A 21,732-nucleotide genomic window follows, 5' to 3' on the forward strand; every position below is an offset into this window, starting at 1 on the left:
GTGGGCACAGCTGTGTCCCTTTCCTTGAGAATGACTCCAAGAACATCTTTAACTTTTCAGCATAGGATTTCCTAGTACTAGGCCTCCTGGCCTAAAGGATGACGTCCAGCACCTGGTTTGCTGAGGGATGCTGGTGGTGTATTCAGGGGATAAAGCCAGGCTGCAAGGTTTAGGGTTTGCAGCTGTGGAAGCAAAATCTGTCTCTCCTGCTGAGACAGCAGGGAAGGTATCTGATGTGGTGGCACTGCTGTCAGACTGCGTAGGAGTGGGTACCAGAGCTGGCATGGCTAGTCTGATGCAATAAGGATTGCCCTTGGCCTGTCCTGTTTAATCTTGAGTAATACTTCTGAGAGGAGGGGCAGAGGAGGAAAGGCATAAATTGAGAGTTTTCCCATGTAAAGGATAGGGCATCCAACCTTCCAGGCTCTGCTGTGAGGGTTCCTGGTGGAAAATTTGCTCAACTGTTGGTTTTGGTGGAGGCAAAAAGGTCCACCTCCGGTGTGTTCCCCACCTCTGGGTTAGAAGTTTGAATGAGCTGGGTTCCAGTTTCCACTCGTGATGATCCAGTAGATTTCTGCTTAAATCTTCTTGCAGTGAATTTTGCTCGTCTGGCAGGAATTGAGCTTGTAGGTACACTTGGTTGCTCAAGGCCGTGTTCCACAGGGTCATGGCTAACTTGAAGAGTGGGTAAGAATGTGTTCACCCCTGCTTGTTTATGTACCACATAACTGTGGTGCTGTCTCTATCAGGAGCTGTCCTGGAAGGATAAGGTATTTGAAGGCTGTCAGAGCATTCTGTACAGATAGCATATTTTTGATTGATATGTAGGGGAATTTGTTCTGGGCTCCATTTGCCTGCTATGTGAGACCCCCATGCATATTCTGATGAGTCTGTTGTCAGGGTTTGGGTGGTGAGGGGTTGAGTGAAAGGAAGCCCCTTTGTTGTGGTTGCATGCCTCTGCCCACCAAAGGAACTCTGCCCTTAGACAAGGTATGATAGGAATCACTGTTTCCACGTCCTGAGAATGTTGACACCAGAGACTTTTTAAGTACCACTACAGTTTCCACATATGCAGTCTTGCATAAGGAATTAGCAGAATGCATGAGGCCATGAACCCTAGGGCTTGCAGTATTTTCCTTGCAGATAGCTGGGTTTTGGTGGCCATTAGTTTGAAATAGTTTGTCAAATGGACCTGCTTTTCTGGAGTGAGGAATGCCATCTGGGAGGTTGTGTTCAGGCTTGCTCCAAGGAATACAATTTATTGGCTGGGCACCAGTTGTGATTTCTTTTCATTGATGGTGCATCCCAGTGAAGTTAGAAGTCTTAACAAATGCCAGGTGCTGAAGCAGCAATTCCTGACTGTCCACCTGAATCAGACAATCGTCCAAGTATGGGTACATTTGAATTTCTCTGCCTGCGGTATACAATGGCTGGAGCCAGGCACTGTGAATACTCTGGGCGCAGTAGATAAGCCACAGGGAAGTGCAGAGAACTGATGGTGCATAGAGCCTGCCCTGAAACGTAGGTATTTCCTGCAAGACTCCCTTATGGGGATGTGCGGATAAGCTTCAAGTCTAGAGTGACTAACCAGGCATCCTTGGCTAGCATAGGAAGAAGTTGTTATAGTGTAAGCGTTTTGAATTTTAGGACCACCAGAAAGATGTTGAGAATTGATAGATCCAGGATAGGGAGCCAAGAGCTCTCTTTTCTGGGCACCAGGAACGGTCTGGAGTAGAAACCCCATCCCCCTTTGTTCCAATTGGAACAGGCTGAATAGCCCTGATATGGAGAAGGGAAAGTATTTGCTTTTGAGCCTCTGCCCATTGGTTTGGAGGAAGGTCTGGCAACCCACTTGGATTTGGCAGTGAGTGGAAGTAGAATCTGTATCCCTGGGATACAATGTTTAGAACCCATCTGTCCCGAGTAATGGACATCCAGTTTTTTAAATGAAGGGTGAGCTTTCCTCCTAGGGGTGCAAGTGCTTGGGCATGGCTGGGAAGGATAATTGGAAAGCCATTGTGAACTTTTTCCATAAGGGGGTGTCTTACCACTCCCTGTTTTGAGGTGGGAACAACTCCATTGTTTAGATCTCTGCATACCCTGAGACTGTAGGCTTGGTGGTCTGTTTCCCCTGAAGGCCTGGGAGGGACTGGAAAGGACCAGTTTTTTTTAAGGCCAATGCCTACTGAATCTAGGTGGCTGCACCTGTAAGAAATCTTTAACAGTTTGCACAGATTTAGCTTTTTCTTTCACTTTTTTTTAAGAACTGCTGCTTGTGTCAAACGATCCTGATTTAATGGAGCATCTAGTAATTTTGCTTTGAAAGGGTCTGGCAAGACTTGTTCCTTCAGCCAAGCATGCCTTCTCAGTACAGACCCAGTGACAGCAGCCCTGCAAGATGCTTCTAAGGCATCAAACCCACACTGCAAAGTATGTTTACTAACTTGGTTTACAGAATGCATTAACACTCGTAAATCTTTATTTTCTGCACAATCTGGAAGTAACACCATTTTATGTTTAATTAGTTCCATAATATGTTGCTGGTACTTCAACATGTGAAACTGGCAATTCAAAGCCCTGACAGCAAGAGTTGCAGAGGTACATACCTTCGTGCCCCATCTGTCTAATGCTCTAGAATTCCTGTCTGAAGGGGTAGGGTTTTTGGCTGTAGTAGCCTTAATGGCTTTAGGTCCCTGGGAAATGGTCTCTGGATCCGCAGTAGGATTTTGAGAGAGAAATTTGAGTCAGGTACTCTGTAGTACCGGTCAGATTTTCTAGGAGCTGGTGGGCAAGGTGTCAGGAGTAAGACTGGATTCCATGAAGACATCATCTACAATATCCAGGACAGGGGGTATAGCTAGAGGCCTGTGCTGAGGCAAATCCAAAAATTCAGAGTCTCTTTTTGGACTGAGGATAGTCCTGGCATTCCTAGTGGAAAAGATCTCTTAAGGTATGCAAGGTTTCACCAAAAGAAAAATTCTCTGGAGGGGAGGCAGAGGGAATGGATTCCTCTGCCTCTGAACCCTCATAGGTAGATAAGGGCACGTCCTGGTAATCAGAAGGGTCAGAGTCATCGCACTCCTGGTCTGTAGAATCAGAAGGAAATTCAATTCTTTGTCTTTTAGCAGGGGAAGGCAGGCTTCCCCTAATTAGAGTAATAAGGTCTTCAGCCATTCTAAGCATTTGTTTTTGTGGCATGGGAGCTTGAGCATGCACTTTGGACGTCTGTTTTCTAGGCGTAGTGCAAACACTGGGCCTGAGAAACCCAGTAGTTTTAGTTAAAAATGAAGTTATCGTTTTAATACGAATATCGGTAGGTCGGTATACACCCTCAGAAGCCGGTGCCTGCACAACGGCTCCGGACCCATCCAAGGTAGAGACATCCGCAGGTTCCATAGTCTAAGAAGCATTTCATGGGGTGCTTAGCTTTAGAAGTCTTCAGGTTTGAAAATCAAAAAACGAAAAGTTTAGGTAGCGGCCAACCGGCACTTGCGAACTCCTTCTGCTTCGGGCTCCTACTCGGCAGCAAAGACTGGTGTAATGGTGTCAGCTGCATGTTTTACGCCCCTGATGTCATGGAAGAGGTGACAGCATCCGATGCTGGTATTCGGGCCGACTGAGGACTACCTGCAGGCAGATAACCCAATATGACTGCAACAGTGCAACACACAGAACATCTGCAGTTTTTGTTGGAATACAGATGCATGCCAGCATAAATCTTCTCCCTTGCCAATAGCGCCTTACTACTAGAAAGATACCATTATTGTTTTTTCTCATCTCTGCTATCACTACTGGAGCTCCACTAGCAATTTGTATAATTACCCCCCTTTCTTTTGTCCAGGATATTCTGCTGCATATTTATTTTAATTTACTTATTTTACATTTGTTGACCGGGAGAATTCGACTGGATAAATGTCCATTTTTAGCGGAGGCCCGGAGAGAAAAGCTCCAGAGTTTGTAAATATAGAAAGGCAAGCAAACAGAGTCATTTAACAAATACAGAGCACAGGTACAAAAAACATAACATATTAGAAGTATATATAGAAAAAAATATGTAAAAAACCAAAGTCAAAGTTTTGATGAGAGAGCACAGCAGATCAAATGAACAAAACTGTCCGTTAAATTCAAAGGCTTTAATCCACAATTTAAAACGACATATATTGCTGCAGCTGATGAGCGCTTTCACTCACAAAATGAGCTTCTTCAGATCAAACACTGCTACCCATAATACCCCTATATATATGCACATGGACATCATTAAAATCAATTGAGTATTAAAGTTACATCCCTCAATGAAACATAAAACATAACACACAAAAAACAGTTCATGTAACATATAAGATATGAAGCATTATAAAAATCTTGTACACATATATTCTATGATGTTTATATCATCACAATAAATAACTAAAAATGACTAAAAACTATCTATTAAAATCTGTATATATTTGACCCATGAACATAGTGGAAACAAAACACTAGATACATACAAAGTGTCAACAAATAAATAAATGCGGGGATATCCATACTACAAGCTCTTTAGAATAATAATCTATGCTATCTATGCTTAACATTAATGTTCCTTCTCTTCCTGAGAGCTGGTTTTATGGAAGCTCTCTCATTCAGACCAGACCCCTTGTCAGCCCTCAATCTCGTAATCCATTTACTTTCCCTGTCTTCTGTGTGGTTCCTGATGTCACCACCTCTGACACTTGGTTCGATAAGTTCTAGGACCCTGAATAGGAAAGTATGTGTATTGCCTAGTTCAACTACATGTTTAGCTAGTGCATTGTTAATATTCCCTTTCCTCATATATGTGTGTTCACGTATCCTGTCCTTGAACTGACGATTAGTCTTGCCCACATAGAATGCGTTGCATATCTGGCAAACTGCCAGATATACAATGTTCATGCTGGTACATGTGGCATCCACTTGGGTCTTGAACTGTATTTGAGAATCAGGATGTATAAACACTGTACCACCATCAATATATACGCATTGATTGCATCGCCCACATGCTTTAGTAAAGCATGCTTCAGTTTTCCTCACTTCCCTTTTTGAGTAGCATAAAAGTCTCTTCAGATTTAATTTATTCCTATATAAGAAGCTGGAATAAATTAAATCTGAAGAGACTTTTATGTTACTCAAAAAGGGAAGTGAGGAAAACTGAAGCATGTGGGCGATGCAATCAATGCGTATATATTGATGGTGGTACAGTGTTTATACATCCTGATTCTCAAATACAGTTCAAGACCCAAGTGGATGCCACATGTACCAGCATGAACATTGTATATCTGGCAGTTTGCCAGATATGCAACGCATTCTATGTGGGCAAGACTAATCGTCAGTTCAAGGACAGGATACGTGAACACACATATCATATGAGGAAAGGGAATATTAACAATGCACTAGCTAAACATGTAGTTGAACTAGGCAATACACATACTTTCCTATTCAGGGTCCTAGAACTTATCGAACCAAGTGTCAGAGGTGGTGACATCAGGAACCACACAGAAGACAGGGAAAGTAAATGGATTACGAGACTGAGGGCTGACAAGGGGTCTGGTCTGAATGAGAGAGCTTCCATAAAACCAGCTCTCAGGAAGAGAAGGAACATTAATGTTAAGCATAGATAGCATAGATTATTATTCTAAAGAGCTTGTAGTATGGATATCCCCGCATTTATTTATTTGTTGACACTTCGTATGTATCTAGTGTTTTGTTTCCACTATGTTCATGGGTCAAATATATACAGATTTTAATAGATAGTTTTTAGTCATTTTTAGTTATTTATTGTGATGATATAAACATCATAGAATATATGTGTACAAGATTTTTATAATGCTTCATATCTTATATGTTACATGAACTGTTTTGTGTGTGTTTTCATGTTTTATGTTTCATTGAGGGATGTAACTTTAATACTCAATTGATTTTAATGATGTCCATGTGCATATATATAGGGGTATTATGGGTAGCAGTGTTTGATCTGAAGAAGCTCATTTTGTGAGTGAAAGCGCTCATCAGCTGCAGCAATATATGTCATTTTAAATTGTGGATTAAAGCCTTTGAATTTAACGGACAGTTTTGTTCATTTGATCTGCTGTGCTCTCTCATCAAAACTTTGACTTTGGTTTTTTATATATTTTATCTTGTGGTGTTTGGGAGCACCTTGTCCATCTGAGGCTCATCTTGTTAAGAAAAAAATATGTATTTTAGCTGCAAACTGTAGTAGCAGGACACGTTAGTTGTTTGTCCAGTAATTTCTACTTGAATTAATGAGAGTAAATATAATCCACCCACAGATGTGTAAATTTACAATATTGTGTTGGAGCATGATAGTGTATGAAAAGGTTGGGGACTACAGTGAGTAGTAGAGAGCTTTCAGGAGTGAAGTAGAACTCCTAGTAGATGAGGTTTGGCAATAAGAAAACTAGTACATAAAGTAAATTAATATGCGGAGGTTGATGGAGAAAGTCCTAAGGGAAAAGCAGGTGTAGAAGGTCAACCTGGGGAAGGCATGGACATTGTCTATTGATAAATAGGTATTCTTTTAATAGTTTAAACTTAATGATAGAATTTGCTGAGGTATTATCAGGGGGCGGTGAGTTCCAGATTTTGCTTATGTAGATAGGAAAGAGGGAGTCTCCTGCTGAGTTGTTGGATCTGGTGATCTTGATTAAGGCCCTGTCACTAGAACGTAGTTGTCTTGGGTTTTTGTGTATTTTAAGTAAATTAGATAGTGCTGGTATTTTGTCTGGATATAGTAGGATTTTTTTAGCGAAAACTAGTTGGTGGAAGGTAATGAGATTTTGAAGTTCAAGCCACTTTAGTTGGTATAGTGAGTGGCAATGATGTGAACAGTAGGGAGCATTTGTGGCAAATCTGACAATTTGATTGTAACGTGTCTAGATTTGTAATTTCTGTTTTGGATAGGTTGGTGAAGACAGGGGAAGCATATAGAAGTGTGGATAGTAGCAGAGTTTGAGCCACAGTAAGTTTTAGTCTATTAGTTTAGGTACTTTTTTTTGTACAGACTGCCTAGTTTTCTGTGTATGTTTTTGATGGTATGAATTATGTGCAAGTCCAACTTCAGTTTGTCAATTGTAACACCCAGCAGTTTTGTGTGGGAGTCTGAAGAGATGATAGTTTCATCATTAGACATAATACTGAAAGAATCAGTGTCTAAGTTGGATTTATTTGGTTTGAAAATTAGTAATTTGGACTTTTTGGGGTTCAGTAACTAGGTTTTTACTAAGAAACCAAGCTTCAGTGGTTTTGAAGAATTGTTGGGTAGTGGAAAGAAGTGTGAGGGGGTTGGTGGCTGAGCAAACTAGTGTTGAATCATCAGCATATTGTATGACAGTTGCATCTTGGGTGATCCTGTTGAGATAGTTAATGAATATGTAAAATAGTAGAGGGCCTAATATTGATCCTTGTGGGACTCCAGTTGTAATAGGGAGCAGTGTGGATAGTTTGCTATCCCACCTAACTGCTTGCTGTCTACCTATTAGGTAATTTTGAAAGCAGGCTAGTGAGTCAGTGGCTAGTCCAAGGTCAGTGAGGGAGTCAAAAAGTTTGGGATGGTTGTCCATGTCAAAAGCGATAGGTCTATAAATATGGCTGATGTTAGCTTGCCTAGATTCTGGTTCTGGTTGATTAAGTTGGTGAAGGAGAGGATGGCAGTTGTACTATGGGCAGGTCTAAACCCATGTTGGGTAGGAGTGAGAAGTTGGTTTTTCAGTAGGTATTGCATAAGTTGCTGGTAAATACATTTTTCTAATATTTTGGCAAGTGGGGATAATATGGCAATAGGGCGATAGTTGGTAAGGTCTGTACAGGTCCCACTTGTGTAGTGGGGTGACATATGCCATTTTCCAGATTGTTGGAATTTTGCTTTCCGTTATTGATCTGTTCAGGAGAATTGATATTGGATATGCTAACTCATTAGCAGCTATTTGAAAGTATTCGGCTGGAATTTTGTCGGCAGCTAGGCTAGTTGGTTTGAGTTTAGTTAATAGTCTTTTTATATAATCTGTGGGAATAGGTTTGAATTGGAAGGTGGTATCGATATTGGCAGCAGGCTTGGGGTTGCTAGTAGTAGATGTTGCGGGTTGTTGAACTATATTAAAGGCTTCTGGAATGTCAGTGTTATCATTTACAGTGGCTGGTGTTGGGGTACTTGGTCTGCCGGGGTGGAGTCATGTATTTAGTGCTGCTCAGAGTTTTTGGGGGTTGTTTTGGTGTCTATTTTGAAAACTGAAAAAATAGTTCCTTTTGTCTAGTAGAATTTGTTTTTTTGCTTCGTTCCTGAGTTTTTGGAATTCTTGTTTGGTTGCTATGGTTTTACTGGCTCTCCACTGATGCCAGGCACTATTTCTTTGGGCTATCATGGTTCTAGTAGTACTTGTGATCCAGGGGGCTATTTTAATTTTTTGTTTGCTTGTGTGAGAAGGGGCATGGGTGTTTAAGACGTTTAGGAAGATAACATTAAATAGCTCAACTGCTTCATCTAGTGGGAGTGTCTTTAGAAGATTAGAATTTTGGTATTGTAGCTCAAGTTTGAATTTTGTTACGTCAAAGTTTCTTTTGTTTCTAATGGTCCGAATTGGTGGTTCTGAGTTGGTGTGGGATTTGAGTTTTAGTAGGAAGGTGGGCTGGTGGTCACCAAGGTTGTCTGGTAGGACACCTGCTTGATAGAATGTATTGGAAATGTTTATTAGGGTCCAGTCTAGGAGGCTTTCTTTGCTTTTATTACCTAGACTTGTACTAGAGTTAATGATTTGGGAGAAGTTATGCAAATTTATAAAGTTGGAGGGGTTGTAAGCTGGAGCATGTATGCCAGTCTATGTTAAAGTCACCTAGAATGATTTGTTTCTTGGGGTAGGTTTTGATTGGTCCAATGTAGAAGGGCTTCTAGGGTGGGGATGTTATTGCCTGGTGGTATTGTACCTGGTTATAATATTAATAGATTTTTTGTTAAGTTCAAGTTTGGCTAGTAATATTTCTGAGGACATTAGAGGGATTACAGGAGGATCAATAATGGTAACCTTTAAGTTGTTTTTATAAAGTAATGCTACATCACCCCCTTTTCTGAAAAGTCTATCATTACGTATTACATTATAGCCTGGGGGAAGGAATTCGCTATCGGGAGTAGTAGGTTTTAACCAAGTTTCGGTTAGGGATAGTAGATTTGGGGAACAGGTGTCTATTAGAGTACGTAGTAGATGTACTTTAACATTAATGCTACGTATGTTTAAGTTCAGGAAAAGTAGGCTATTCTTTGGTCTGGAGAGCAAGGTTGAGTTATTAGATGGGGTGGGGAGGAGGGGGAGTGTATGTCAGGATTTGGGCCAGGATTAGGGTGTATGTCACCTGCTAATCTTAGTTGGTGACTGATACGGTGAAGGAGTTTTGATAGCTTAACAAGAATGTGTATGTACTTATGTGTGGAAACTGATTTTGTGGTTCAGTGTTGTGGGTGCTAGAGGGATTGTGCTGTGATGGTAATTACTTGAGGATATGTGTAGGCTATTGTGTTTGGTTTGGGTGGCGTAGTTGGATGTATGTTTTGATGGTATGGTAATGGTGGTAGGAAGAGTTATGTGATGGGAGGTGAGGTGACAAGTTAAAGCTAGTAGTGCAAGGGTGATGGTGCTTATTGCACACATATTGAGTGGCTGTAATGGTAAGTGTGCAGGAATTAGTGGGAGGAGTGTAATTAGTGGGAGGAGTGCAATTAGTGGGAGGAGTGTAATTAGTGGGAGGAGTGTAATTAGTGGGAGGAGTGTGTAGTAAATGAGGATTGGTAGATGGTGTTTTTTGGGTTTTGGGGTTAGTGGGAGGAGTGTATAGGTATAAGTTTTGAGGTAGAGGTTAAATCCAAACTGAGATTCCCTACTCACAAAAATAAAGGGTTCAACTGAATATCACAGGCTGCCAAAAATCACATTTCTTGGTTCGAAATGTTGATAAAGTCCCAGTTAGTAAGGTCACTTTTAGCCTGAGTAACACCAAGTCCAACAGTTCGCAAAAAAACAGCATTAGTCCCCGTTTACAAAAAGACAAAAATAGCAACGTGCAGGCATTCACGAAATGATAGAATCACCTCCGTATATCTCCTCATGCTGGCAATCATCTAAAGCCTCATTATCACTCCTATCAGGACACCAAAATAGCTGCTGGCAAACTGGGTGTTGATATACATTTATGGGCCCACAAACGAAACTGGTTATATGAAGCCAATATTATGTATAAATATATATCATTCATACAAAAATCGCTGAAATTGTTGATGTTAACTTGCATAAACCACGCCAAAAATTTAAAGTAGTATACAAGACCAATTATTTCAAATCACTCACAGGTACTACGAAATGGTAGAGCCTTCCTAGTGTACATTAATACTCTACTTTTACTTCTCCTAACGTCTTTATAACAAAATTCCACTTGTAGAGAAAAACCTTCCAATATGGATGCCACACAGTATGCAACGGACAGTTTAAACAGCCAAACTGCCACAAAAAATAGTTGGCCCAATGCAAAGCAGAGTCTAAGCAGTATAATATTGCTACAAAAACTGTAATGATAAAGTCCACCTCATACAATTAAAGTTCCAACTTCGGGAAGTCGGTTGGTATTCCTACAGCAGTGAAGAATGCTCCACCAATGAAGGCAGTATTCAGAAAAAGGATACCCTTCAAAAGTTTGAGACTCAATAGTGCCTGCTCTAAAACTGCTATTATATGGGCTGTTTTATCTGCTACCAGTACTGCATTCTTGTTACTAAGGAAACTCTGGATGAAGTATAGTCTGTGAAGATACTGTTTTGAAAGGCAAAACTCAGTGAACCCAAAGCTGGAAAAAAAGTCTGTCAGCAGCCGTTGCTCTCAGGCCTCCACAGACTTAAGAGTCCAAACCCGTTGCCTTTGATTCTGAGATGTCTCCTGTGTTGAAACACAGTTGGTCAACCTGGTAAGGTTATATGTGATAGCCACTTTGTGTGGATCCCATTGTAACTACATAACCATCCTGAAAAATCCTCTGTCAAATTTACAGGCTCGTTTCTTTCTAGATGCGTCTCCTGCAGCACTACTTGAACTTTGTACTTCTTAATGCAATTCAATACGCTTTCCTTTTTGTCTACACCCTTATGGCCATTTACATTCCAAGACGATATGGACAGCATAGCCATTAATATAAATAGCTATAATTACCACCTATTATACATGCCAGTTTTTTGAATGCGCATCTCAAACGTTCAATATTACATGTACACAGTTTGGCAGGTTGATCTTTTATATGGTTGTTTCTGGGATAAATTTGCTTCTCTTCTGCCTGATGTACAATGAATAATCGTTTTCTAAAACACACTGCCGTTTCCAAATTTTAACACTTTCTTTCTACCATAGTTTTGCCATAATCCACTTTCAGCTGGTATGGACTTCATCCTTACTAAGACAGGTCTTGGCTGCTTATGGTTGGGTTTGAAGCATACACTGTATGTGCCTGTTCGACCAACAAATCCTAATGTGGAATACCAGTCCAGTTCCTTATTTGTACTTTCATAAAATTAATAGTCTGTTCCTTTCAGTTTCTCTGGTACAGCAGAAAATATTTGCTTTACTGGTCTAACTACCATTTTTTGGAACAGCTCTTCTTGAGAAGTCTCATACTCAGCCATCCTTTTCATTTCAACCTCTGATTTTTGCAGTTTTACCAGTTTATCTAAATGGCTACGCAACACTTATTTTTTCTACCCTTTTGTTATTTGATTTGCTACATTCCTTCAATGTTTAATCACCTCCAAGTATATTTGATTTATTTTTCCTCTAAATTTCTGGAAGCCACTACTTGTACCAAAGCTGAAGCTTGAACTATTTTTTGCTGAACAGCTGTAGGATTCTTCCCACAGTGTTTTATCTTTACCTTCTCTTGTTCATTTTCTTTCAGGTTCTATAAAGGTCTTCTTTGCCGACATCCAGTCAGTGTACTTACTAGCCAGCAACTGAATTTTACTCAAAACTGACACTAACAGTGTCCTTTGTTTTTCAATTTCTTTTTTTTTTTCCCACACTGGGAGAGCAAAAATTAAGCTGATCAATGTGCAGTCATCATGGAAGTCTAACAATGCTACAGATTTTAATTTAAGTATCCAAGTACAAGTGTACAAAACAACCCCCAACATTTCAGTCTATCTGGACAATCCCATACTACATAAAGTAATACAGAATGTTACACTGGACACTATTGCATTGCAAACTAGCACAAACAGATTAAGAAATGCACATAACCTGTGGCAGTAAAATGCCATGAGTGTTTTTTTTTTTTACATTAATTTTCTCCCCGAATCCTGTTGGCCATCAGCCCCCAATCTTGACCAGCTGCCCCATTTGTAACCCTTCACTTAAGTGAGAACTTACCAAAAGCGGGTATCACTTCAGCAGTCATCAGGGACACTCAAGGCCTTCAGCCCCTAGCTTATGCCTAGTAAGACTCCCAGTGTTTGACATGCAGTGGATGTCAGCAAGGGTGCGTCACTTGTATGTATGAAATACATAACCAGAGGTCAGCCCTGTGGTCTCTGAAGCCAACAACCTTATGTAAGGCTCCAGTCTTCAATTAAGATTCAACAGTGGAATTTGTACCTTGTGGGAATGCTTTTTCTCCCCCCAGAGAAGAGGGGAGATGGCAAAGCTACATCCCTCCTCCTCCCCACCACAGATTCAGCAGGCATCCATGTCATTCAACAGGGCACCTGGGTCATATTAAGGGCTTCATTCCCTTTATTCCTCTATGCTAACAGACTGCCATGAGTGTTTAAAAAGAAAAAAAAAACAGACTGTAGTGGTGAACAGAAAATCTCCTTTGACCAAGCTGTCATACCTGCTAGGCAGAAAAAAGGTTTCTACTGTCCAAATTAGTGAAAGTGAAATAGCTAGACCTTTTAATGCAATGGATAACAATGCAGGGCAAGAATGCAGAAAACTATATTGAGGGATGAATTTTTCAGGCATAGACTTTTGTTAAATTAAAATGTCTAGGGAAAACAATGCACCGCAGAAAGGTCAACAGGTGTGTTATGTCTTTGCATGATTGCTATACCTCACCAGTAGTATCTGGAAACTTTGAGAGAGCAGATGGAATGGTCACGAAGGGCAGCATACTGGGATGGCTGGTGGAGATAGATAGTGATAGATTGAGTATACCAGAATTTTACAAGAGTTTTACATTCAGATACTATCTGGAAATCACGATATGCAGTATGAAAGGGGGATGTGCTGTGTATCTGTATTTCTGGGGGTGGGGGGAATGGGAGAAAGTTCTGGACTATACCATCCCTTGAACCTTGCATAGCTGGAGTTTTGTCTATCTGCTCTGTGTGACAGAAATGAAATATTGGCAAGCTCATGGTGCTGCACCCTTCGGGACTGCATGTGTGCATGGTATTTGACTTTAGAAAATTCTAAAAGATAAATGAAAAATGTACAGAAAAAAGGCAAGCTTACTGTAACAATCATATTCCAGTTTATGACTGCAGAACTTAACAGAACAGAATAAAAATCTTGACATATGTCATGACTTCATGCCAATTTCAATTACTTTCTATAGTAAGATTACTTCTGAATAAGCCCTTGCTTCTGAATATATCCAATTGTTTCTGCAAATCAAATGACAGCCAAGAGCTAGAAAACCTTAAAACGCAGAAGGGTTACCCTAATCAGCTGTTCTAAGCAATATTCTAAAAGAGGTAGCCCAATGGAACGAAGACACCATGGAGAGATACTTTAGGCATAGGCCCGCAAGGTAAAAGTTTTCTTTTACCTGCTGCAAATTCCTCAATGGTCATCAGTGGAAATCTGATGAGAGATAATGCTTTTCCTAGCACTTTCCTTTTGTTCTCTGGAGTGGCCTGTAGTTGTTGTCGCTGGCACTCTGCTTCTGCCCAACGAACCACTGCATTAAATAAGCGGATCTCTCTGATGCCCAAAGTGTCACGTTCCAGCACTGCAATTAATGTATCTGCAAAGGAGAACAAAAAACCAGCTGCTTCAAACCAACTTTATGTAAGAAAGGAAACAAAAATACAGAAAAATGTACATGCTTATTAATTGGGGGAGGTATCACTAAGCTGTCTGACTTGTTTGTAATCTGTTGCAACAGGAGTACACTAAGCTATCACCAGTGACATGGAGATTCAGTATCAGTACCTTCAGTTTACTCATGAACAATAAATGCAATGTGCCCTTACTCCTCTATAATGTTCAGCAAGTCATCTTTCCACTTTGACAAGATCACCTGCATGCATCTGGCACCTGTCACTGAACTACAACTACACGTATGCTTAATTAGTTTTGACAAAAAGTGACATTTTGGACTATGATGATCTGAAGAAAGCAAAACAATCTTCTAGCTAAATTAAGCACTGAAAGAATGAGCATGCAGAAACTTGGAAAAAAAACAATATTGACTTTAAACTCAAAGATGATGTTGCTCTGCACCCCAACAAAACATTTTGCCTTCTAAATAGCTGAGAGAACACACAAGACTTTAAATGAATCCTGCTCACCCATCTAGCTTCCCAACAACCACCTTTTAAATTCCTTCATACTCCTTACTGCCTTGAGTAGTAGCCAATGCCTTTGGAGACGGACAAGAACTGGTGGACTGACACGTTAGCTGCTTCATAATACTAGACGTGCCTAACCATCTTGTATGCATTATGGCAACTTAGATCTTCCCACAGTGAAGCACAGGGATGTTGCTCTCTCTCAAATGATTATTCCTTTCAGGCAGCCCTGTTCTATATGATGCTGAATCTCCCACTTGACAAAGATTCCACTGGAGATTCATTAGCAAGACATGCACCCTGAAACACAAACCTGGGGCAAGCCAATAACCTCTATTCGCTAGCATCACTCCCGGTCAATTGCTTCACTCCTAGTCAACTGCTCCAACACAGGTTGCAAGTCACACCTGGGCTGGCCACAGCACTGTTCGGGCTCTGTCATATTCCAAAGCTGGCTGGAGTCTTAGTACTGCACACTTCAATACATACCATTACACAATACAAAAAAGCTCTGGCTTTCTAAAAACCTAAGAAATGCTTTAGGGAAGTAACCTGAAATATAAGAAAACAAAAAATTACAAAACAAACAGCCTGTAATCTAAAGGCAAAGTATGAGAATTATGCACAGTAAAATCATCAAGGGGGTAGACAAATTACTGAAAGGTCCTACAGTGGCACACCATTTAACTGAAATTAATTACCTTGAGGCTGTGCAAGCATTGAAAATGTTATGCTAATCAAGGGGTGCAGAGAGCCAACTTCATGGTGCAAAGAGAGATAAAGCGACCTGACTGACATCAGGGCAATATGTTCAATTAGTGGCACATGCATTTGCTGGATCTGGTGTGGGAGGGTAAAAAATGAAAAGGCTCTGCCTGGTTTGCCTTTATGGGTTGGGAGGGGGCAGAGTCTAAGGAGGAAGCTCTTATCCAGTGGCAAGGAGCTCCACCTTCTCATAGTCCATGTCCTCAACAGAGCAATTCAACTAATACTCAATCCCACTGCTGCTGCAAGATGTATTTACAGTACAACTGCATTTACTGTACTCCCTGGTAACCTGGGGATGAATTCAAGCACCTTCCCATTTTAGATATTGGCCCATAATCCCCTCAATGTTGAACCTCATTGTCTAGCAGGATCAGCTTCTATGTAAGCACACAGAGTCTAGCAGCTTAAGGTTTTTAAAGTCAAGCTAACAGAGGTACATATCTTTTCCCCAAAATTAGGTGATAATCTTCTAATCCCCATCACTTGAGAACAGGGTTCCTAGATGGGGCTAAAGAAGATTCCTTGCTTTAATCCAGATACACCACAGATGGATCAGCCTCATGGTTCTTACAAAGGAATATGGGTAATCCTGAACTCAGAAAAACCCGTTACATTTCTTAAGAGCAGGGAAAGAGAATCTGGCTCCAAAAGATACAACAAATGTATCCTCCAAGACCATCAGTAACTGGAGGAACTGCCTATACTGTAGGTTCAGGAATGCCCACTACGGCTACATATAATACTCCAGTCTCCCACTGGAACTCCATCTTGTGAAAGGTTACCACAAAACAGAGATCCTCTGGAGGTGAAGCGGAGGATACATTACCCTCAGTGTCAGTCAGAAAGCAGCAGCATAAATCTGGTAATCTGCCTTTAAGTTTGGGATATCCAAATTCTCCAATAGTGACGTTTCTACCTTTCTCTTGTACGGGGGGGGGCCCTAACACATTAGGAGTTTCCAAAGCTGACTACTTATAAGAAAATTTGAAATCAGGAATCAGTTAAGTTATTGTGAAAGCCTTGAAAGTGGAAAGGACTGAGACTCCACTCTACCTAGGCATGCTAGTAGGCAAACATTTTACCTTTATTGATTTATGCCTTAGCTTCTCTGGGGGCTCACTCCTAAAATTTCCAAATCAAGACCTCCATCCAGTCTCTGGGAACAACCTAGTGGACAAAACAAAGGAATACTGCCATAAACCTTTCTAATGAGTGCTAGGAGCCAGGGCCCTTACAAAGTCCGCAGAGCTAGCCAGCATCTGTCATCAGTCCAGAAAAAGAAGCCAAATCTGTAGTAGCTTCTGAAACAGCTGCAACAGAGGTCTTTGCTAAAAGACTGAAGCTGTGGGCCATGAAGGTACCTCACTTGCATTCAGTGACTCTGGACCTTGGGAAACCGGTGGAATCTGAAGAATTGACATCCGTTTCTCCCTGCTTCTCTGTATGTCCCTTTTCAGGATGCTTGCAATCAAAGCTAAGCTCTACGGGGCACTGGCCGACACCATCCTGGTTGAACAGTATTATACAAACCTCTACTTTTGAAGTAGAGTTGTGCAAGTACTACTTACCTATAACAGCAGATGCTAGAATTTCACACTGCCTCAGTGGCATATGGGTTCACAACCTATGAACACCAACACTGGCAGCTTTTCAGAGTTCAGAATTCCCTCCTGACTCCATGTGATGGGGGGATTTGCTAAGCCCCTCCCATCGAAGTCTAACCCCGGTCACAGGAAGTCAGTTATTTAGGCTTTTGGTGCCAAGTAGGAAGAACAGAGAAGGACCATAAGAATTTACTGATTCATGACCAAAACATACCAACACAAATAATCAAAGCTAACCAATACACACACACAAAATAAGGGGGGGGGGGTGCTGCCACTGAGGCAGTTTGAAATTCAAACATATATTGTTACAGGTAAGACAGACTTGCATAAAACTGTACTATGTTCATTAACACTGCCTCGGTGGCATATGGGTAGAGTCCCAAACATTACCCTACCTTGGAGAAAGCAGGATAAGGACCCAGGAAGCTCCTTTAGAATGATCCACACTGCCTGTTCTGGAACTTATTTCAGTTTGTAGGGCTTTGTAATGGTATGAAAAGAGGACCAGGTTGTTGCTTCTAGAATCCACCTTCCAATATGCCATCAAAGAGGAAAGCTCTGGTGTAGCATTTCTTAACCTTGCCTGGAATGCATTTACCATGGTGGGAGTAACAAAAAACAGAATAACCAATAAGCAATTGTTTATTTAGACACAGGTTGACCCTTCTTGGCCCCAGGACAGGAAATAAACAGCTGTTCAGCTTTTCTGAAGGGCTTAGTTATGTCAGATTAGTACCCAATCTGCCTGTGCACAAAGTATGCAGAATATTCTTCCCCTTGTTTTTAGGTTCTGAAATGAAAATTGATTGTTTGATTCAGGGTAAATGAGAGAAAACCTTTGGTATAAGAGAAAGATTAGTGGGTGTAACAATCCTATCATTGTACAAAATCGGATAAGGTTGCTCCCAACACGAGAGCTTGCAGCTCAGAGACTCACCCTGCAGATGCCAGACAAACAAAACAGTTTTCCAAGTGATGAACTTCAAAATCAGTCTAAAAGGCAGTTCCAAAAGGAGAGAAGATCAACTTGAAGAAAGTACAGTTTTGTACCTACCATAAATGTAGATGTCCGATAGGTATGCATCTGCAGTCATAACATATGGGTTGTCCTGCCTCGGGCAGCCCTTCGGTCGGCCGGATTCCAAAGTCTGGGTCTGGCCTCGGCTGATGTCGCACTTTCCCCGACGTCAGAGCATCTGGGGTATAAAAGCATCAGTCGGCGCCATTTTCCTCAGTTTTTCTTGCCCCAGATGCCAGGTGCCCTCTAGGAAGGCTAAATTTCGATAAATGCTGAAAAGTTCCAAACATTTGCAAATTATATACATGTATAAACAAACAAATACACCATAATAGATTCCCCCAGCTAGCTGAAAGAGGGGTAAGTACCCTAGGAATACCACAGAGGGGAAGGAGGGTGGGTAATCCTGACTGCAGATGCATACCTATCGGACATCTACATTTATGGTAGGTACAAAACTGTACTATGTCCTTCAAGGATGCATCTGCAGTCATAACATATGGGTAGAATACCATAGCCAGTCTGGGGGAGGAGGTACTAAGAGAAGGATGGTGTAGTTAAGATCCCCTGCAGCACTGCAGTTGCAAACCCTGCTCGGGGATCTGGAGTATAAAGGTAGATTGTAATGCTTGGCAAATGTATGCACGGAGCTCCAAGTAGCAGCTTCTAAAATGTCCTTGGTAGCCACCCCTCGTAGGAAAGCCGTAGTGGTGGCTGTGGCCCTTGTGGAGTGAGGCCTGATATTTTCAGGAACTGTCTTTCCATGAAAGGAGTAACAAAAGCGAATGTAATTTCCTATCCAATTTGAAATTGTCTGTTTGGAAATTGCTCTTCCTTGCACCCCAGTTGCATATGGTACAAAAAGTTGGTCAGTTTTTTTGCTAGTTTTCGTTCTGTCCAAATAGTAGCGTAGTTGTCTGTGTATATCCAGGGTGTGCAAAAGTTTTCCCCCTTTGTTCTGTGGGTTAGGGAAGAACGTAGGCAAGTGAATAGCTTGGTTCAAGGATACCCTAGATACCACCTTTGGCATGAAAGTAGGATTGGTTCTTAGTGACACTCTATCCTGGTGAAAAATAAGAAAAGGCTGCACTGCCATTAATGCTTGTAACTCAGATACTCTTCTTGCTGAAGTGATTGCCAGAAGGAATGCAGTTTTCCAAGATAAAAACTGTAGGTCTGTTGATGCTGCTGGTTCAAAAGGAGGTAGTGTCAGTTTTTCCAGCACAAAATTGAGATCCCATGCAGGTAGAGGGGGTCTTCTTGGAGGTTTAACATTTTTGATCCCTCTCAAAAATTGCCTGAGAAGAGGGTGTGAGAAGATAGGTGGATCCATATTGTATTCTGCTGAAATTGCTGAAGCATGAATCTTAATGGAAGAATAAGACAGGCCATTGTGGAACAATTCTGCTAAGTATTCTAGGATGTGTGCTAGGTTTGCCACTGTGACATCTGTGCCCTTTGGATGTGCTCCAAATGAGAAATCTCTTCCATTTAGCTGAGTAGGTCTTCCTTGTGGAAGGTCTGCGAGCCTCCAGGATAATGTCCTTCACCCTCTGAGATAAAACAATTTGGTTGGGAGTTAAGGAATTTTCCAGGCAGTTAGCTGCAATGTTTTCAAGTTGGGATGCAGGGTCTTGAAATTGTTCTGCGTTAGAAGAGGCCATAGGGGAAGAGGCCTTGAATTTGCCTGAGACATGCTTCTCAATAGTGGGTACCAGTGTTGTCTTGGCCAGTCCGGAGCTATTAGTATCACTTTTGGCTGTTCCTCCCTGATCTTCAGTAGAACCTTGTACATCAATGGGAGAGGTGGAAAGGCATATACTGTTAGGGCATTCCAGCTGAAAGAGAGTGAGTCCACCCTCCATGCTTGTGGGTGGTATGTCCTTGAGCAGAATGTCTTCAGTTGGTGGTTGAGTGGGGAGGCGAACAGATCTATCTCCGGCATTCCCCATGTCTTTGTTATGAGTTTGAAGATGTCTGGATGCAGCATCCATTCGTGTGCATCCATGGTAGTTCTGCTTAAGCTGTCTGCTAGTGCATTTTCTTTTCCTGGTACGAATTTGGCCTGCAGCCGGATATTGAGATTCAGGCATAGATTCCACAGATTCATAGCCATCCGGCATAGAGGGTAGGAATGTGTGCCTCCCTGTTTATGTACCACATGACCGTGGTGTTGTCTTTCCTTATTAACAGATGTCCTTGTTGGAGGAAGGGTCTGAATGCCTCGATTGCATGCCTCACTGCCAGCATTTCCTTTTGGTTTATGTGCATGCTTAGCTGCCCTTGAGGCCATAGGCCTTGGATACGTTTGTCCTCCATGTGTGTTCCCCATCCTCGGTCTGAGGCGTCCGTGGTGATGGTCTGCCTTGTTTTTGGTTTGTTGAAAGGCAACCCTCTGTTGGACTGGCAGGCCTGAGCCCACCACAGGAATTCCTTTTGAAGGCATGGAATGATTGGTATCATGGTTTCTAGACTGTGACTGTGTTGAGACCATACACTCCTTAGGTACCATTGTAATTTCCTCATATGCAGCCTGGCATGTGGAATTAAAATTATGCAGGATGCCATGTAACCCAGGGCCTGCAGGACTTTCCTTGCAGTAAGCTGAGTTTGTCTTGTCAGAATCATGAAGTAATCTGGAAGTTGTTTTTGTTTTTCTTCTGTGAGAAAAGCCATCTGGGTGATTGTGTCCAGATCCGCACCCAAAAAGGTTATCCTTTGGAATGGTACTAGTCTTGACTTTTGGATGTTGACTGCGTATCCCAAGGACTGTAGCAGGTGTATGGCATAGGCCAAGTCCTTTAACAATTTTTTCTTGTTGTCCGCTTGTATTAGGCAGTCGTCCAGGTATGGATAAATTTGAATTCCCTGAAGTCTGCAATGTGCAATTACTGATGCCAGGCATTTCGTGAATACTCTGGGCGCAGTAGATAAGCCAAAGGGCAATGCTGAGAATTGATAATGCTCTGATCCTGCAAGAAATCTGAGGTGTCTTCTGCAATCTGGTCGGATAGGGATGTGCAGGTATGCCTCCTTGAGATCTAGAGTCACCAGCCAAGACTCCTTGACCAACATGGGAAGAAGTTGCTGGAGGGTCAGCATTTTGAATTTTGGCACAATGAGATAAGTGTTCAGTGCGGACAGGTCGAGAATAGGTCTCCATTGATTTTCTTTTCTTGGTACAAGGAATAGTCTGGAGTAAAATCCTTGGCCTTGTTCCATAGATGGTACCTTTACTATTGCTCTCATCCTTAGTAAGCTGATGATTTGTTTTAGAGCCTCTGTTTTTTGGCTTGGTGGAAGGTTTGGCATTCCTCTCTTTTTTGGTAGAGTGTGGAAGTGAAACCTGTAGCCCTTGTCTATTGTTTGTAAAGTCCATTTGTCTCCTGTAATGCAATGCCAGTTTTCTGAAAATAAAGCTAGCTTTCCGCCCAAGGGTGCTTCCAGTTGTTCCCTGGTAGGCGGAATCAGAGCCAAGTCATTGTGTCTGCCCTGTGGAAGAGGTTGTAGTCGCAGCTGTGGCAGCACTTCTCTGGTTGGCAGGTTGCCATTGACGACCCCTGTAGGCACCTCTTGGTTGACTTCTGCCTCTTGGACGTCTATTTCTGCCTCTCTGTGCTCTGGAGGTGTCTGGAAAGGACCAATTCTTTGAGGGCCAATTTCTGCTAAACCTCGGAGGTTGGACCTGCAAAAAATCCTTGACTGTTTGGACAGATTTTGCTTTTTCTTCCACTTTCTTTAGAACCTCCTGTGCAGGGGAGCCAAACAAA

At 41.7% G+C, this 21,732-nt stretch overlaps 1 protein-coding gene across 2 annotated transcripts in view; it reads right to left on the reverse strand.

Moving 5' to 3' along the window:
• LOC122787331 (BTB/POZ domain-containing protein 2-like) overlaps positions 1–21,732 on the reverse strand; it is a 555,231-nt gene that overhangs the window by 262,940 nt on the left and 270,559 nt on the right. For both annotated transcript variants that reach the window (XM_044053980.1, XM_044053979.1), the window contains one exon: positions 13,825–14,022. In XM_044053980.1, the coding sequence (XP_043909915.1) occupies positions 13,825–14,022 (198 nt within the window). The remainder of the gene's footprint in view (positions 1–13,824; positions 14,023–21,732) is intronic.

Source organism: Protopterus annectens, chromosome 13.part0 (genome assembly GCF_019279795.1).
Source record: "Protopterus annectens isolate FY-2018-M chromosome 13.part0, PAN1.0, whole genome shotgun sequence".
In the NCBI taxonomy this organism is placed as follows: Eukaryota; Metazoa; Chordata; order Ceratodontiformes; family Protopteridae; genus Protopterus; species Protopterus annectens.